This window comes from Nerophis ophidion, linkage group LG04 (assembly GCF_033978795.1).
Source record: "Nerophis ophidion isolate RoL-2023_Sa linkage group LG04, RoL_Noph_v1.0, whole genome shotgun sequence".
Classification (NCBI taxonomy): Eukaryota; Metazoa; Chordata; class Actinopteri; order Syngnathiformes; family Syngnathidae; genus Nerophis; species Nerophis ophidion.
Window position 1 is genome coordinate 3,928,263 of NC_084614.1, and position 12,686 is coordinate 3,940,948.

The window sequence follows — 12,686 nt, forward strand, 5'->3', positions numbered from 1 at the left end:
TATCCGTTGCTGCTATGAAAGGAATTCTTAACGCTTGAAGACAGCGCTGACTCCGCACATTATCTTTCCATTACTATCTGCCCATCAAGATTATCAGCCAACCTTCTGCGAGCGCTGAGGGCTTTTCCTGTTTGTGTTTGGCTGTGTCTCGCCCCCCTGTCCAGGGGTGTGTCCGCTCCCAGTAACCCTACACCATTTACACGTTGAGGTTACTGTAACTGGCTAAACAGCCTGGACCAGAGTCGCGAGGACTCCCAAGTCTTACTCCCAGGTCACATGCCACGTGTTGGCTGTCTGGATCAAGTTGGCACATTCCGTCATGCTTCCATGGTGTGCGGGACATCAAGGATGAGGGACGAGGTAGCAAACAGGTGCTAGGAGTTGTTCTTCACGTACGGCAGGAGGGAGTGTCAAAAAAATCCCCTGAGAGGAAGAAAAAAAACAGACTGCGAGTGGAAGAGATCCACCCAAACGTTTTAAGTCAGCCAATCCAGCTGCCTTCTTGGAATTGGACTCCTCCCTGGCTCACCACCTGAGAGTAGAGAAACACAACCTTGCCCCAGAGACTCCGAGGCTTCAGAGAGACAACAAATACCAGGTCTGGCGAGTGTGCTGAGCTTTGACCAAAAAGACCACCTTTGAAACGGAGCTAAAAACACAAAGTTTCGGACGGAAACCTTCGGGAGGAACGCGCCGAAATCTTAGCAGTGCGACATGTCTTTGACGACAAAGCTGTGATCTCACCGATCTGATTGAAGAGAGAGGATCTGCAAGACTGGACCTTAAGGACGTGTTAGGTTTTTATGTGACATCATTCCAGAACCAGTTTTTCATAAATACATAATGTGGGAATCTCTCAGCTTTTAACTGAAGACTACCGGAAAAGGGACTGGCGGAACAATGATGTCTTTGCAGGACTTCGGAAGCATCGCCAGCCTGGGGGCTGAAAGCTGTACGTCGGACTATGGCGACAGCCTCTCGCTAAGCCAAAGCCAGGACCAGGATCTGGACGATTGGCACCCGGGCCAGGATGGGATGGTCATGGAGCACCTTGCCTCTGTGCCTTTGAACATGTACGATCGCAGTGACTTCATCGGGAGATTTTCAAAGTTGCAGTCCAGGTCCAGGAAGAGGACGAGGATCCTCAAAGGTAGGTGATGTAAGCTTCAAGGAAGGGAACACGCAGAACGTCCTTGATGACTGAACTGTTGCTAGAAAAGGTCTGATTTGAATGTGACTGCCATGAGCGGGAACAGGATATAGCTTTACTCCGTCTTCTACGAGCTAGTTTGAAACCACTCTTTTCTCTCCCAGTCTGTAACTTTAGGTTTTGGGGTCTCTTGTTGGTAGAGAAAACTGGACAAAACAGCTCCATTGATCACTATCCTAAAACAGCAGATTTTTCCACTCTTTCTCTGACGCACGCTCATTACTTCCACCCCGGCTGACTTGAACTTCCTTGTACGAACACTTCAAGTAGTCGTAGACCTACAGTCCTGGTCAAAAGTTTACATACACTTGTAGAGAACATGGCTGTCTTGAGTTTCCAATCGTTTCTACAACTCTTATTTTTTTGTGATGTAGTGATTGGAGCACATACTTGTTGCTCACAAAAAACATTCATGAAGTTTGCTTCTTTTATGAATTTATTATGGCTCTACTGAAAATGTAAGCAAATGTTCTGGGTCAGCAGTACCGTACTGTTGCCGCCGGGTAGATAGTATGCGCCTGTCTGGATTTAAAAACTCGTTTCGCAAAATAAACGGTGCATGTTTAGCATTGCCGCCGGCTCAGGATTAACGCCGGGTCCAACTCATTTCGCAAAATATTATTTTTATTAGGGATGCACCGATTAATCGGTAACCGAATATATTCGGCCGAATATGGCAAAAAAAAAGCCACATTCGGCCTTCGGTGGAATGAGTTATAAACAAGGCCGAATAGTGGCGTGTGACGCAATTTTTTGACGCGGTGACGCAATCAACCAACGTGCAGTGTTAAATTTAAATTGTTTTGTACATAGTTAGTTTCCTTCTTTTTATTCTGAAGCTGAAGTACTGTTATTGACAAATCTGTTCTGGCCTGGGATATGTTGTGTACCTGTATAAGTGTATGAGGTTACAAGCACACACTTATTGAGATTTAGTGGGGCCTCTGTTTACATTATTAGCCTGTTGTGTAGGCTACCTGTATAAGTGTATGAGGTTACAAGCACACACTTATTGAGATTTACTTAAACCTTCTGTTTATATTATTAGCCTGTTGTGTAGGCTACCTGTATAAGTGTATGAGGTTACAAGCACACACTTAATTGAGATTTACTTGAGCCTTCTGTTTACATTATTAGCATATCTACTGTGGCTAAGCAGACTTTTGCCAAAAGGACAATAATTAATTTGTTGTGGGTTTATCCACTTTAATGCACTTTATTTATTTTTTTTGGAATGCATGTTTTGTTTGAAGGCCTAATAGAAATGAAAAACTGTGCTTTTTTTTTGAAAAGCAAAAGCTACTGGAATATTAAAAAATGTCAATATTCAATAAAAAATTACTTTATTTGAAAAACATGTCTAAAAATGTATTCTAGGCTATTTATGCAATATAAAAAAGTTGTGAAAAACTGCATTTATTATTCGGTATTTGGTATTCGGCCTTCGGCCAAGCGCTCCAATTTTATTCGGTTTCGGCTTCGGCCACAAATTTTCATTTCGGTGCATCCCTAATTTTTATTAGCGCATGTCTAGAATTTCCACCGGGTCAAACTCGTCACGTCACGAGTGACACTTTACCTGTCATCATTTCCAAAATGGAGGAGGCTGATTTCAATAATTTGAAATTACATAAAAGGAAGAAGATTAAAGGGGAACATTATCACCAGACCCATGCAAGCGTCAATATATACCTTGATGTTGCAGAAAAAAGACCATCTATTTTTTTAACCGATTTCCGGACTCAAAATGGGTGAATTTTGGCAAAATAAACACCTTTCTGTTTATCGGTCTTTTAGCGATTACGTCAGAACGTGACGTCACCGAGGTAACACACCCGCCATTTTCATTTTCACATTACAAACACCGGGTCTCAGCTCTGTTACTTTCCGTTTTTTCGACTATTTTTTGGAACCTTGGGGACATCATGCCTCGTGGGTGTGTTGTCGGAGGGTGTAACAACACTAACAGGGAGGGATTCAAGTTGCACCACTGGCAAGAAATCTGCCGCCAGACCCCCATTGAATGTACCAGAGTGTCTTCACATTTGACCGGCGATGCTAAGACAGACATGGCACAGAGATGTATGGATAACCTGCGGATGCATTTGCAACCATTAAGTCAAACAAATCACGAAGGTGAGTTTTGTTGATGTTGTTGACTTATGTGCTAATCAGACATATTTGGTCATGGCATGACTACATGCTAACATGCTACGCTAATCGATGCTAACATGCTATTTACGCTAGCTGTATGTACATTTGAAACTAGATACCCACATTTAATGCGAAACAAACACTTACCAATCGACGGATTTAAGTTGCTCCAGTGTCACAGGATACGAAAGTCCTGATCGTTTTGTCCGCACATTTTACCGGCGATGCTAATGAGGCAGCCGTGCTATGGGCCACTTCATTAGGTACACCCACGCTATGGCCGAATAGCGTCAATAGCTATTCGCTCAATAGCTTCAATTTCTTCATCAATTTCGTTTTCGCTATCTGCCTCCGTACTCCGACCATCTGTTTAAAAACATGCGTAATCTGTCGAATCGCTTAAGTCGCTGAAATCCGAGTTTGAATCCGAGCTAATGTCGCTATATCTTGCTGTGGTAACCGCCATGTTGTTTGTATTGGCAGCACTGTATGACATCACAGGGAAATGGATAGTGGTTTCGAAGATAGCGAAAATAAGGCACTTTAAATCTTTATTTAGGGATATTCCGGGACCGGTAAAATTTTGAAAAAAAATTCAAAAAATACAACAAGCCACTGGGAACTGATTTTTATTGTTTTTAACCCTTTTGAAATTGTGATAATGTTCCCCTTTAAGAGCTACTCAGTAGGATTTAAGGTCCAAGCTATTGAATATGCTAAAAAGAACAGTAAGCAGCTATGTTTTATTAATATACCGTAGCTGCGTGTGTCAAATATGAGTCATTAAATGACTCCCGCCTCCAGGTGGTAGAGGGCGCTATTGATCCTTCTTGCGACAACTCGGCTGCAGAGAAAGTCACAACAAGCAGCAAGAGTTTATTTTTTCCTCTCGCTTGCACTTTTAACATGGAGGATTACATATCTAAAATCAAACAGTTTTCTAAACTGGACTTTCAATCGAAGCAGGGGGTAATAAAGGAAGATCTCCATCGAGACAGAGAGACTTTTAAAACTGAAGAAAGATAAGGAAGACTTTTATAAAGAAATTATCGATGCTTTTGATTAGAAGGAGCTGCGCGTAAACTTCATTTATAAGTAAAGGTAAGATTAAATGTGCTTTTCATGATGGTATCCTTACATCACACTCAAATTTATAAGCGCAAGCCTAAATTTACCACATGCCTTTGGTAAGTGAGAAGAGGTTTTAAATTAATTAGAGTCCCGGCGGCAATTCAAGGAAATACGGTATACATATAGCAATGTTAATATTTGCTTACAGATAGATGGATAGATAAATAGATAAATAGATAGATAGATAGTACTTTATTGATTCTTTCAGGAGAGTTCCTTCAGGAAAATTAAAATGTCCCTTGGCAAGTTTCACTGCAGTACGGCACTTTTGGTAGCCATCCACAAGCTCCTGCTTGAATTTTTAACCACTCTTGACAAAATTAGTGCAGTTCAGCTAAATGTGTTGGTTTTCTAACATGGACTTGTTTCTTCAGCATTGTCCGCACGTTTAAGTCAGGACTTATTGTAAGTCCATTCTAAAACCTTTATTCTTGCCTGATTTAGCCATTCCTTTACCATTTTTGACATGTGTTTGGGGTCGTTGTCCTGTTGGAACACCCACCTGCGCCCAAGACCCAACCTCCGGGCTGATGATTCCAGGTGGTCCTGAAGAATTTGGATTTCTCCGTAAAGCACCAGTTCTATTGGCAGCTAAACAGGCCCAGAGCATAATACTACCACCACCATGCTTGACGGACAGTAGGCATTAAAGGCCTCACCTTTGGGGGCGGTATGGCGTAGTGAGTAAAACGGCCGTACCAAAAACATGAGGGTTGCAGGTTTATTTTTTATTTTTTGGTGCAAATAATCATTAACTTTAGAATTTCATGGCTGCAACACGTGACAAAGTAGTTGGGAAAGGTGGCAATAAATACTGATACAGTTGAGGAATGCTCATCAAACACTTATTTGGAACATCCCACAGGTGTGCAGGCTAATTGGGAACAGGTGGGTGCCATGATTGGGTATAAAAACAGCTTCACAAGAAAGGATGGGGCGAGGTACACCCCTTTGTCCACAACTGCGTGAGCAAATAGTCAAACAGTTTAAGAACAACCTTTCTCAAAGTGCAATTGCAAGAAATTTAGGGATTTCAACATCTACGCTCCATAATATCATCAAAAGGTTCAGAGAATCTGGAGAAATCACTCCACGTAAGCGGCATGGCCGGAAACCAACATTTCCGATCCCTCAGACGGCACTGTATCAAAAACCGACATCAATGTCTAAAGGATATCACCACATAGGCTCAGGAACACTTCAGAAAACCACTGTCACTAAATACAGTTGGTCGCTACATCTGTAATTGCAAGTTAAAGCTCTACTAGGCAAAGCGAAAGGCATTTATCAACAACATCCAGAAACGCCGCCGGCTTCTTTGGGCCCGAGATCATCTAAGATGGACTGATGCAAAGTGGAAAAGTGTTCTTTGGTCTGACGAGTCCACAATTCAAATTGTTTCTGGAAATATTCGACATCGTGTCATCTGGACCAAAGAGGAAAGGAATCATCCCAACTGTTATCGACGCAAAGTTGAAAAGCCAGCATGTGTGATGGTATGGGGGTGCATTAGTGCCCAAGGCATGGGTAACTTACACATCTGTGAAGGCACCATTAATGCTGAAAGGTACATACAGGTTTTGGAACAACATATGCTGCCTTCTAAGCCGCCCCTGCTTATTTCAGCAAGACAATGCCAAGCCATGTGTTACAACAGCGTAGCTTCGTAAAAAAAAGAGTGCGGGTACTTTCCTGGCCCGCCTGCAGTCCAGACCTGTCTCCCATGGAAAATGTGTGGCGCATTATGAAGCGTAAAATAGGACAGCGGAGACCTCGGACTGTTGAACGACTGAAGCTCTACATAAAACAAGAATGGGAAAGAATTCCACTTTCAAAGCTTCAACAATTAGTTTCCTCAGAGTGTTGTTAAAAGAAAAGGTGATGTAACACAATGGAGAACATGCCCTTTCCCAACTACTTTGGCACGTGTTGCAGCCATGAAGTTCTATGTTAATTATTATTTGCAAAAATCAGTTTCAACATCAAGTATCTTGTCTTTGTAGCATATTCCACTGAATATGGGTTGAAAAGGATTTGCAAATCATTGTATTTTTTTCATATTTACATCTAACATAAGTTCCCAACTCATATGGAAACGGGGTTTATATAAGACACGACAAAGCCGGATCATCTCCATCTCGCTGTGCGGTCTTAAAGGGGAAGCAACAGGTTTCCATGGAAGTCTGTTATATTCGGCACACCTGCGGTTTCATTCCAGCCATCACGACACATCACAGCAGTCCTGGTCAGGCAGACTTGGTCCACCCGGTTAAAGATTACAACCATGTTTGGCTGTTGATTGCTCGATTGTCCAAACAGGACATTTTCACATGCCGGCTGAATCTGGCGTGCATCCTCTCCAAAGACCAAGTGCGTTGGTAACAGACCCGTGACAGAATGTTTGGGCATTTGGAGGTCACTCCTGAGTCCGAGTTTCAGGTAATACACAGCAGGGGGAGGAAACAGGCAAGTCCTTAAAGGGGAACTACACTTTGTTTTGACATTTTTTTTCACCATCCTTACAAGAAGACATTTTATTTTGTTGCAGTCTAACTTGCTGGTTCTAGGGTCAGGGGTGTCAAAGTCAAGGCCAGATCCGGCCCGTGAATGAATGATTTATGGCCTGTGAGGTGATATTTGATTAAAAGCTAAAGTCTGTCAGGTTCAAACACTGATGACATCTATTAAGCAGACAAGAAGCAAGGAATCACGCAGAGACAGAGTTAAATTTTGTATTGAGGAGAGACGTTTTTTTAGGCTGTAATTGGATTAAACTTGTATAGCGCTTTTCTACCTTCTTTTTAAGAAACTCAAAGCGCTTTGACACCACATTTACCCATTCACACACACATTCACACACTGATGGCGGGAGCTGCCATGCAAGGCGCTAACCAGGGCCCATCAGGAGCAAGGGTGGTGTCTCTTGCACAAGGACACAATGGGCGTGACAAGGATGGTAGAAGGTGGGGATTGAACCAGGGACCCTCAGGTTGCTGGCAAAGCCACTCTCCCTGTACTTTAGTTACAGATCCAAACTACGCCCTAAAATCCAACCCGCGTGCTTCCTCTATTTATTTGCAAGGTCCTTGTTGCATCGCTGAAGGAAGTGGGGTCATTTTAGCAACCCCAGTTAGACACAAAATATGACTATTCAAGAAATGCAAATGTGCTGACACTCATGATATCGCTTTGTCTCTACTCGGTCCGCGTCACGGTACTCGATGTTCGGCCTTGGAATTCAGCAAGCCGAGTCTGGACACAACATTGATACGAGACGACTTGCTTTGCACAGATGGGAAAAAGTACAACTTCAGCACAATTGATAATAACTATAGCAACGGCCCTTAAGCATAAGAGTTGTGTGATAAACGCTGTAAGTCTTTGCTGTCGTCAAGCATTCTGTATTTATTTACTTTGCAACCAGTTCAATTTTAGTTTCGTTTTGCACAGCCTTCCCTAAGCTTCAAGGACATTGTTGTTTGTCATGTCATGTTCGGATGTACTTTGTGGACGCCGTCTGCTGCTCCACACGTTGTAAGCCTTTGCTCTCGTCCAGCATTCTGTATTTGTTTACTTTGCAACCAGTTCAATTTTAGTTTCGTTTTGCACAGCCTTCCCTAAGCTTCAAGGACATTGTTGATTGTCATGTCATGTTGGATGTACTTTGTGGACGCCGTCTGCTGCTCCACACGTTGTAAGCCTTTGCTCTCGTCCAGCATTCTGTATTTGTTTACTTTGCAACCAGTTCAATTTTGGTTTCGTTTTGCACAGCCTTCCCTAAGCTTCAAGGACATTGTTGATTGTCATGTCATGTTCGGATGTACTTTGTGGACGCCGTCTGCTGCTCCACATGTTGTAGCCTTTGCTCTCGTCCAGCATTCTGTATTTGTTTACTTTGCAACCAGTTCAATTTTAGTTTCGTTTTGCACAGCCTTCCCTAAGCTTTAAGGACATTGTTGTTTGTCATGTCATGTTCGGATGTACTTTGTGGACGCCGTCTGCTGCTCCACACGTTGTAAGCCTTTGCTCTCGTCCAGCATTCTGTATTTGTTTACTTTGCAACCAGTTCAATTTTAGTTTCGTTTTGCACAGCCTTCCCTAAGCTTCAAGGACATTGTTGATTGTCATGTCATGTTCGGATGTACTTTGTGGACGCCGTCTGCTGCTCCACACGTTGTAAGCCTTTGCTCTCGTCCAGCATTCTGTATTTGTTTACTTTGCACCAGTTCAATTTTAGTTTCGTTTTGCACAGCCTTCCCTAAGCTTCAAGGACATTGTTGATTGTCATGTCATGTTCGTATGTACTTTGTGGACGCCGTTTGCTGCTCCACAGTAAGTCTTTGCTGTTGTCCAGCATTCTGTATTTGTTTACTTTGCAACCAGTTCAATTTTAGTTTCATTTTGCACAGCCTTCCCTAAGTTTCAAGGACATTGTTGATTGTCATGTCATTTTCTGATGCACATTGTGGACGCCGTTTGCTGCTCCACAGTAAGTCTTTGCTGTCGTCCAGCATTCTGTATTTGTTTACTTTGCAACCAGTTCAGTTTTAGTTCCGTTTTGCACAGCCTTCGCTAAGCTTCAAGGACATTGTTGATTGTCATGTCATGTTCGGATGTACTTTGTGGACGCCGTCTGCTCCTCCACACGCTGTAAGTCTTTGCTCTCGTGCAGCATTCTGTATTTGTTTACTTTGCAACCAGTTCCGTTTTAGTTTCGTTTTGCACAGCCTTCCCTAAGCTTCAAGGACATTGTTGATTGTCATGTCATGTTCGGATGTACTTTGTGGACGCCGTCTGCTGCTCCACAGTAAGTCTTTGCTGTCGTCCAGCATTCTGTATTTGTTTACTTTGCAACCAGTTCAATTTTAGTTTCCTTTTGCACAGCCTTCCCTAAGCTTCAATGCCTTTTCTTAGCGGCACACTTTATTTTTAGTTTAAGCATTTTAGATCACTTTTTACTTACATATTGTGATCCCGACAAACTATGTTCCTGACATCTACAAGGCAATTAGCTACTTGCTGCCTCCTACTGATATGGAAGAGTACAACATGGTTAGTCTGCCAAGCTCTCGACAGCACCGACACTCAACAACGGCACATTGGCAAAAAATTATTATTACTAGTCTGTAAAAAATATTTTTGTCCCAAATGGGTGAAAGTACATAATCTGCCACACCACACCAGACTGTAGCTCGACAGTAGTTGTGTGCATCATGATCAATATTATAGTTCAGCGGTCACCAACGTGACAACAGATGAGTCGCCCGCTGGCCTGTTCTAAAAATAGCTCAAATATCAGCACTTACCAGTGAGCTGCCTCTATTTCAGAAAGACAATTTTAGAAAAAAAAATACAACATTAAAAATTATTTTAGGATTTTTAAACACATACATCTTTTTACTTTTTAAATGCCCTCCTCTTCTTTCCTGACAATTTAAATCAATGTTCAAGTAAATTAATTTTTATTATTGTAAAGAATAATAAATACAATTTAATTTGATTCTTCATTTTAGCTTCTGTTTTTTCGACTGAGAATATTTGTGAAATATTTCTTCAAATTCATGATTTAAATTAAAAAAAAAATAATCTGGCAAATCTAGAAAATCTGTAGAATCAAATTTAAATCTTATTTCAAAGTCTTTTGAATTTCTTTTTAAATTTTTGTTCTGGAAAATCTAGAAGAAATAATGATTTGTCTTTGTTAGAAATATAGCTTGGTCCAATTTGTTATATATTCTAACAAAGTGCAGATTGGATTTTAACACATTTAAAACATGTCATCAAAATTCTAAAATTAATCTTAATCAGGAAAAAATACTAATGATGTAACATAAATTATTTTTTTATTTTTTCAAAAAGATTCGAATTAGCTAGTTTTTCTCTTTTCGGTAGAATTTTAAATTTTAAAGAGTCGAAATTGAAGATAAACTATGTTTCAAAATAACATTTTCATATTTTTTGTTTTTTCCCTCTTTAAAACCGTTCAATTAAGTGTTTTTTTTCATTATTTATTCTCTACAAGAAACCTTCCGTTAAAGGGGAACATTATCACAATTTCTAAATGGTTAAAAACAATAAAAATCAGTTCCCAGTGGCTTGTTGTATTTTTTGAAGTTTTTTTCCAAATTTTACCGGTCTCGGAATATCCCTAAATAAAGCTTTAAATTGCCTTATTTTCGGCTCTCTGCGAAGACACTGGCCATTTCCCTGTGACGTCACACAGTGCTGCCAATGTAAACAAACAATGGGAATACCACAGCAAGATATAGCGACATTAGCTCGGATTCAAACTCGGATTTCAGCGACTTAAGCGATTCAACAGATTACGCACGCATTTAAACAGATGGTTGGAGTATGAAAATATTGAAGAAGAAACTGAAGCTATTGACGCTATTCATAGCCATAGCATGGCCAAATAGCTGCGTTAGCATCGTCGGTAAAATGTGCGGACCAAACGATCAGGACTTTCGCATCTTTTGACACCGGAGCAACTTAAATCCGTCGATTGGTAAGTGTTTGTTTCGCATTAAAAGTGGGTGGAAGGAAACGTAATATAGTTGCAAATGCGTCTGCAGGTTATCCATACATCTCTGTGCCATGTCTGCTTTAGCACCGCCGGTAAATAGCATGTTAGCATCGATTAGCTGGCAGTCAACATCAACAAAACTCACCTTTGTGATTTCGTTGACTATCGTTGCAAATGCATCTGCAGGTTATCCATACATCTCTGTGCCATGTCTGCCTTAGCATCGCCGGTCAAATGTGGAGACACTCTGGCACATTCAATGGGGGTCTGGCGGCAGACACTTTGGCATCTTCGGGGGCCGGTGGTGCAACTTGAATCCCTCCCTATTAGTGTTGTTACACCCTCCGAAAACACACCGACGAGGCATGATGTCTCCAAGGTTCCAAAAAATAGTCAAAAAAACGGAAAATAACAGAGCTGAGACCCGGTGTTTGTAATGTGTTGAAAATGAAAATGGCGGGTGTGTTACCTCGGCGACGTCACATTCTGACGTCATCGCTTCCAGCCCGATAAACAGAAAGGCGTTTAATTCGCCAAAATTCACCCATTTAGAGTTCGGAAATCGGTTAAAAATATAGATGGTCTTTTTTCTGCACCATCAAGGTATATATTGACGCTTACATAGGTCTGCTGATAATGTTCCCCTTTAAAGAAAAAAAATGTACGACGGAATGACGGACAGAAATACAATTTATTTAAGTGTGTATCAAACTGGTAGCCCTTCGCATTAATCAGTACCCAAGAATAACTCTTGGTTTCAAAAAGGTTGGTGAACCCTGTTATAGTTGATTTGGGCAAGCAATCCATTTATTTCGCTATAGCTCGGCTCCACACTTGCCTCTCCTAATGATTAAAAAAAAGTGCAATTCCCCTTTAAAGTCAGTGACTTAGTTGTATGTCTGGTGTCTCCTAAGTGATGTTGTGGTGTGCGTGCAGCCGTCACACGCACACACTGAGGACACCGGGACTATGTGAGGTTATCAGTTCACGCCACGCCGTCTGCTCGACAAGAATGTAGCTGTGTCTCAAGTCACATGTCAGGGTGCTTCTTTCCTCCTAAGGGCTTGAAGGGCTGCAACCCGTTACTGGAAGTGCACACGTACCGGAAAGGACGATCGTTATTAGCGATGGGAGGTATGGCCTAAGACAGGCATGGGCAATTATTTTGACTAATTTAGAGGAAAAAAATGCGTCTAATATGTCTATTTTTAGGAACACTAACCTCACAATAATGTCTGATTGAATGCTAAAAACGTTACGCCAGACCGCCTTAAAAAAACAGGAATTTAATTTTTTTTTACTGAGTGAGACACCCAGAATGTACGTGAAAATACAGAATGTGGGATTTACAATATTAACTATGAAAGATAAAACACTGAATATTGACAACATATGAACGTCACACCCCATTTCTATCCACAAATTTACAATCAGCACAGGAAATATGAACGTGAAGGGTAAAAAAAAAAAAATCCCCCTAAAATCTGGGATATATCAGTGGTTCTCAACCTTTTTCCAGTGATGTACCCCCTGTGAACATTTTTTGAATTCAAGTACCCCTTAATCAGAGCAAAGCATTTTTGGTTGAAAAAAAGAAATAAAGAAGTAAAATACAGCAGTTTCTGATTTATTAAATTGTATAACAGTGCAAAAATATTGCTCATT

General features: G+C 41.2%; 1 protein-coding gene across 1 annotated transcript in view; it reads left to right on the forward strand.

The window, feature by feature from the left end:
• The first annotated feature begins 256 nt into the window (after positions 1–256).
• The window catches only part of fryb (furry homolog b (Drosophila)), a 166,921-nt gene continuing 154,491 nt past the window's right edge, over positions 257–12,686 (forward strand). The window contains exon 1 of the mRNA XM_061896785.1: positions 257–1,150. Within this exon, the coding sequence (XP_061752769.1) occupies positions 901–1,150 (250 nt within the window). The 5' untranslated portion in view covers positions 257–900. The remainder of the gene's footprint in view (positions 1,151–12,686) is intronic.